The sequence below is a fragment of the Pipistrellus kuhlii genome, unplaced genomic scaffold, assembly GCF_014108245.1.
Source record: "Pipistrellus kuhlii isolate mPipKuh1 unplaced genomic scaffold, mPipKuh1.p scaffold_m20_p_3, whole genome shotgun sequence".
NCBI lineage: Eukaryota > Metazoa > Chordata > Mammalia > Chiroptera > Vespertilionidae > Pipistrellus > Pipistrellus kuhlii.
The window spans coordinates 87,156,844-87,162,879 of NW_023425529.1; the positions used below are offsets into that span (position 1 = coordinate 87,156,844).

Consider the following 6,036-nt stretch of genomic DNA (forward strand, 5'->3'; position numbering starts at 1 on the left):
CGTGGAGCAGACAATGGCATTAGGGCAACAGTGACCTCCGCGCCCGTCCCCCCCACCCCCACCCCCCAAAGAGAAGCTTAGCTCCCTTACTCATCCTGCTAGGTGACAGGTTTTTTTTCCCCACTGCCCTTCTCCTTTTCTAGAATCAGTTATTTTCTCGCAAATCCACTGCTTTTTAATCAGTTACAATTTGTTGCTATGCTTATTGAAAGATTTCATCGGTGATGGGATTCCATGTGCACGCCTTAGTTCCCGGCTGTCTCCTTCCCGTGCGCGGATTCCCTCTCTATTTCTCACAATTCTATCCAGGGAGCAGGTGACTGCAGTGACATGGTTCCAACAAAATCGAAAGTAAACGTCTTCCGTGGAAAGCCCTGGCTCTAAATTTGAAATATTTATGCTAATTTCCCATTGTATGGAAAAGGCTCCTGCTCAAAGCTTTGAGCCCGCTGATGATTTAAAAAGCTGAGGCTGTGTACACAGCGCTAAGCGTTTGAAGTTGTTTAACCATTGTGTGACCAGAAGTAAGAGTGACACGGCAGGAGAAAGTCTGGGGGAGAGGGGAGATCGGTGGGGGTGGGCCAGGGCAGCAGAAGCTGAAACTGCAACTGCCCCTCGCGCCGCTTCTGCCAGCGCGCCCAGGAGTCTATGGAGTGTGCAGGGGTGGAGAGGGCGCCCCCAGAAAGTCTACACTGGCCACATTGGGGTGGGGGGGGCGGGGTGCAAGGTCTCCATTCGCTGCCTAGGCTCTTATTTCCCATTCCTTGTCTCTGGCCACTGACTCTCAGCGGTTGGTTTCCTCTTTACATGGGCCCTGGCCCTGACGAAAGTGCTGGTGGACAAGCATTTGCTGAACAAAGACTGGGCGTTATAGACAGCATCAACATTAGAGAAGAGGGGGACAGTGATGGGGCTAGAGCCAGGGAAGAAACACCGAGCGCTTCTCCCTTTGCCCAGCGGCCCCTGCAAGGAGCCCGGGTCCTCCTGCTTCCAGACTGAGGGAAAGGAACAGAAATTCCACAGGTGGAAATCAGAGGCCGGCTGTAGGGAAGCCTTCAGGGTTCACAGCGCTGAACTGAGCCCACTGAGTGGAGGCAGCATGATTTTGGGGGTCCAGGAGATGTGAGAAGGAAGGTGATGGAGACCAAGTGTGCACAGAAGATAAGGGTGAGCGCCATGGAGATCTGTGGAAGCAAGGCAGCTGCAAAACCAATAAGATAAACGGGCCGATCGCCAATACAAAGACAGAGGGGAGTAAGGAATAAAGAGGAAAAAAAGAATATTAAATCGCAGGAGAATGAGAAAATAAACCTGCAAAAGGGAGAGGAGGGGGCGAGGGCGCCTGTTGCGGCGTGGGTGGGGTTGACAAGAATAGAGTACATTATGCAGTTCATTTAGTTAACAAGTGAAATAATGAGGAAGCGTGCAGAGTGAATGCCAAGAGAAAAGGCACAAAAACCCTATTGAGAGGCCCGGGCCGCTCCTGGCGTAGCCCATCACATGGCAATGGTCCTATTTAAGCCGCGCCGCCGCCGCCTTTCAGCACCACTAGCGCTGGCCAGCACCCCGCGCTCTGGGCGGCGCCCACGGCTGCAGGGAGGCGGCCTCAACCGCGGCTTCAGAGGCGCCTTCAGCCGCCGGGGAAGACGCAGGTGCCCGCTGCCGTCGCGCGTGGAAGCGCGTGGAGAGCCCCTAGGTGAGCAGGGCGCAGAGAGTGAGCCGGCGGCGGGGACACAGCGCGCCGGGGCCATGCCGCGCTCCTTCCTGGTGGACTCGCTCGTCCTGCGCGAGGCGGCCGAGAAGAAGGCGCCCGAGGGCAGCCCGCCGCCGCTCTTCCCCTACGCGGTGCCGCCGCCTCACGCGCTGCACGGCTTCTCGTCCGGCGCCTGCCACGCGCGCAAGGCCGGGCTGCTGTGTGTGTGCCCGCTCTGCGTCACCGCCTCGCAGCTGCACGGGCCCCCCGGGCCGCCCACGCTGCCGCTGCTCAAGGCGTCCTTCCCGCCTTTCGGCTCGCAGTACTGCCACGCACCCCTGGGCCGCCAGCACTCTGCCGTGTCGCCCGGGGTGGCTCACGGCTCTGCAGCTGCCGCCGCCGCCGCCGCCGCCGCCGCGCTCTACCAGACTTCCTATCCGCTGCCCGACCCCAGGCAGTTCCACTGCATCTCCGTGGGTAAGCCGCGCGGGGCACAGAGCACAGGTGGCCCCATGAAAGTTGACAGGAAATGATGAAACCTGGGCATTATGGGGCCATGAGAGTCGTGTCTCAGGCCTGAGGGCGGTGTTGGGATGGAGGACCAGAACAGGAAGCCGGAGGGAGGTTGAAGGCAGAAGGCTGGGGTCTTGGAGGGGGAGCCCAGGAAGGAGTGAGGATTGGGGCACTGCATAAAGGAGCACCAGGGCCGAGAGACTCCTGGAGGATGGGGTCCCATGACTTGACAAGGAGAGGCCTGCGGTCATGCTGCTGTGCCTTGCGTCAGGGGCAAAGAGGTGGGTGAAAGACCAAAGTCCTGGGATCCTAGAGACTGCCTAATGAGATCGGCTCACAGCGCAGGGTCTGATCACTTCCCTCTCTCACCCCGCTCCCCCAGACAGCAGCTCCAACCAGCTGCCCAGCAGCAAGAGGATGCGCACCGCCTTCACCAGCACGCAGCTGCTGGAGCTGGAGCGGGAGTTCGCCTCTAACATGTATCTGTCCCGCCTGCGCCGCATTGAGATCGCGACCTACCTGAACCTGTCTGAGAAGCAGGTGAAGATCTGGTTTCAGAACCGCAGGGTGAAGCACAAGAAGGAGGGCAAAGGCAGCAACCACCGCGGCGGGGGCGGGAGCGCGGGTGCCAGCGGGGGCGCACCGCCAGGCTGCAAGTGCGCGTCACTGTCCTCAGCCAAGTGCTCGGAAGATGATGAAGAATTGCCCATGTCTCCGTCTTCTTCTGGGAAAGACGACCGGGATCTCACGGTCACTCCCTAGACGTATGTCTCCCCAGTCTCCCACCCCGGCCTTTCCTTCATAAGCCTCAAAGACTGATCCCGGGGCTCCGCCGCCAAATGGCCACCGCGCACAAATTTGGCAAAGCTTTGCGGAGGCCCCCGGCCCTGAGAGCTTGGCAGAAATATGACTCTGGTATCCCCATTCACGGGCCCTTCAGAACGGACTCCAAGCTGTGAACACTGCGAGAACTCGAGTCCTTCTCAACCACGCGGCATAGCGGCCTCCGCAGGCACGCAGCCTGGCCCAGAGCCTTGCTGGCCTCAGGCACCGCCTGGCCTGCCCTCTCTGAATTGGTTCCGGGCTCTTCGCCTTCTCTACTCTCCCCCACTCTGGCTCAAGCTCAGCCTTTCATCCCTAGGATGTCTGTTCTTTCTTTCTTTCTTTCTTTCTTTCTTTCTTTCTTTCTTTCTTTCTTTCTTTCTCTTTCTTTCTTTCTTTCTTTCCTTCCTTCCTTCTCTCTCTGTCTCTCTCTCTCTCTCTCTCTCTCTCTCTCTTCTCTCTCCTCTCTCTCCCTCTCCCTCCCTCCCTCCCTCCCTCTCCCTCCCTCTCCCTCCCCTCCCTCCCTCCCTCCCTCCCTCCCTCCCTCCCTCCCTCCTTCCTTCCTTCCTTCCTTCCTTCCTTCCTTCCTTCCTTTTTTCCTTTCTCTTCTTTCTTTCTCTCCTTCTCCACCTCCTTCCTGTGGTCCTTTATCCAACCCCACAAACATTTATGAACCCCTGCTTTTTCCTTGTCCTTTCTCTCCCCCTCCTCAAGGGGCCTGGGAGCCCCCTCCAAGTTCGACCAGCCCACTTCTCCTTCAGCCAGTCCGTGCTGTTCGCCCAGCTCCTCTTCCAGAAGAGAAATGTCGCCCTTGATATTCAGGTCGGGGAAAACCCAATTAATTTTGTTTGGGAGGGGCTCTGCCTCCCCCCTGAGCTCTGGCTCTCTGAAGACCCCTCTCTTACCCTAGACCCCAGACCCCGCCCTGCCCAGGCCTAGCTGTGTAACTGTACCATCTCTGTAACACCAGAAGATATTTATTTATTTATTTATTTCTGTAAAAAATAAAATAAACTTTTTTTTTTCTTAGAAATCCACAAGGCTCTGGATGCCGAGGCCTCCACAGTGGACTGGACGCTCTGGCCTGGGTTAGGGTTCCCCCTCGGGCGAGGCAGGGAGGGGGCGGCAGGTGCACATCTGCTCTGCGTCTCTGTCTGCTCTGCCCGCAGAGACTCCAGCTGGCAGGTGCGCTCCCTGGTCTCCACCCTGTCCCTGGCCTGGCTCACAGGCACCCCGAGGGCAGAGAGCTGAACTCCCAGGGAAGGAGGGGCCCCTCCTGCGTTGTGCCTCAGAACTTAACACCTGTAACTGCCCCTCCGCCTACCAACATTCTCACCCCAGCCCTTTTGGTTTGGCCACCCCACCTCCATCCCAAGGGCAGAGCTCACCCCTCAGCGGCTCAAGAACTCTGTCCTCGCAGATTCCCTGCGGGATGGCGCATTTGCGGGATGGCACGGTCTTCTCTCGGGAAGGGCCCTCACTTTGCTTTGAGACAAATTCATCTAGCGGACCTAGCGGGCGATTCTGGGAACTCACAGGGATCCTTCATCTGAATCCCCTAGAAGGGCCCTGTGAGCCGGAGCCTGGCTCCGGAACCTTACGTCCTCACGGGTTCCTGTTACCATTCCAGTCCCCTGGCCCTCCTTGCGCAGAGGTGTGTGTGGGGGTAGGTAGGCTTCACCGAGGCTAGTAGAAATAGGAGGTGCGGAGCTGGAAGGTATTTTTGCCGCTGGGGTCACTGGATGTGGGAAGCAGCGCGTTTGTGTTCTCAGGAGTCCCCAGGACTCCCATTCCGAGTGCTGGAGATGGGGAGCACTTCTTTTCCTACCAGAAATCCCAGCCACCCGCGCACACGCTGGGGAGCGGAGATTCCATGCCTTTCTCGGGAGAAAGGAGCTCTAATGTGGATTTGCTCAACACAAGTTGGTTCATTTCTAAAACCTTCGGTCTCCTTCACATCAAGCTAGGTGCGGGTGCTCTTCCCAGTTCCCAGGAATAAAGGTAGGAACCACCTGGCTCCCCACTGAGAGGTCACTCCAGGTTCTTCCTAGAGCAAGACGTCTGGGCTGTGCCCCAAAGAGATGATAATCTGTCCCGCCTCCCTCTCGGTACCCCCCCCCCCTCCATCTCCAGCAATCTGAACCCGTCTCACCGCAGACCAGTTCTTCTCCGCCCTCCCAGGAAGGGGCATTATGCCAACCCAGCGGAAACCCAGGTGCCTGAAGGCATAGAATCCCCACTAATTCTTTATCAGTGATTCTGACCCTTCTTCAATGTTGTGTCGCTGGCGCGCTGCTCTACCAGCCAACCCTTCTGTGACTCGCATCCTTTAGCTTCAGCGCGACCTACCAATCTGCCTTTGACCCCCAGGGACCTGCTCCTTTCCTGGATTACGGAGGGGGTGGCCACATGCTCCTGGGCAGGCCTCTCCCGCTGCCTGCGACCAGTGACCAGTGTGGACCGACCAGAAAGGCAGCTGGGAGGTGGGCCTGCCAGGAAGCTGGGTGGGGGTGTGTCGAGGATGGAGAGATGAAAACGGAACTTGGAGTGATGTGAAGAGGCTGCATCTCCACCGAAAGCGTACCCCCTTCCCAGTTCCTCAGTTCTGCACCCCGTGCAGACATGCCTGCTCCCAGAAGCTGCAGATCCACTGCTGCGCACCTCTCCACGCGGGTCCAGTTCTCCCAGGAGCGTGCCTCCCTTCCTCTCAGCTTTCTCTACCCAGGTTTTCATTTCCTCATCCCGCTCCCCATCAGCCTTTTCGCTCTGGTGGGCTGCCTGGCAAAGTGGGAGAAAACGCAGCCTCCAGCGGTTAACAAGGTAGTGACCAGAGCGCGGCAGTGGGAGCGCAGCAGGCGGCTGCTGCGGGCAGGGCTCTCCATCCAGCCTCAGCCTGGAGGGGCGGCGACGTGTTTTTGGGTCCCAACACGCTTTGATTCAAACATTGGGCCTTGGGCCACACTACAGTGCTCCTCCGCTGCCTGGGTTGGTAGGAAGGCGAGGGTGAG

The 6,036-nt window shown here is 58.4% G+C and overlaps 1 protein-coding gene across 1 annotated transcript; it reads left to right on the forward strand.

Annotated features, from left to right (window-relative positions):
- Positions 1–1,683: 1,683 nt before the first annotated feature.
- Positions 1,684–3,416, forward strand: GSX1 (GS homeobox 1). The gene is made up of 2 exons (XM_036458967.2): positions 1,684–2,170; positions 2,589–3,416. Exons 1-2 carry the CDS (start codon positions 1,750–1,752, stop codon positions 2,966–2,968), a joined length of 801 nt encoding a protein of 266 aa, XP_036314860.1. The 5' UTR covers positions 1,684–1,749; the 3' UTR covers positions 2,969–3,416.
- The last annotated feature ends 2,620 nt before the right edge of the window (positions 3,417–6,036 follow it).

What these genes read in the sequence shown, in the direction of transcription:
- GSX1 (XM_036458967.2), top strand. Translation starts at nt 1,750, where the DNA reads ATGCCGCGCTCCTTCCTGGTGGACTCGCTCGTCCTGCGCGAGGCGGCC. An exon ending in GTTCCACTGCATCTCCGTGG is followed by an intron (nt 2,171 to 2,588) that starts GTAAGCCGCGCG and finishes CCGCTCCCCCAG; the next exon opens with ACAGCAGCTCCAACCAGCTG.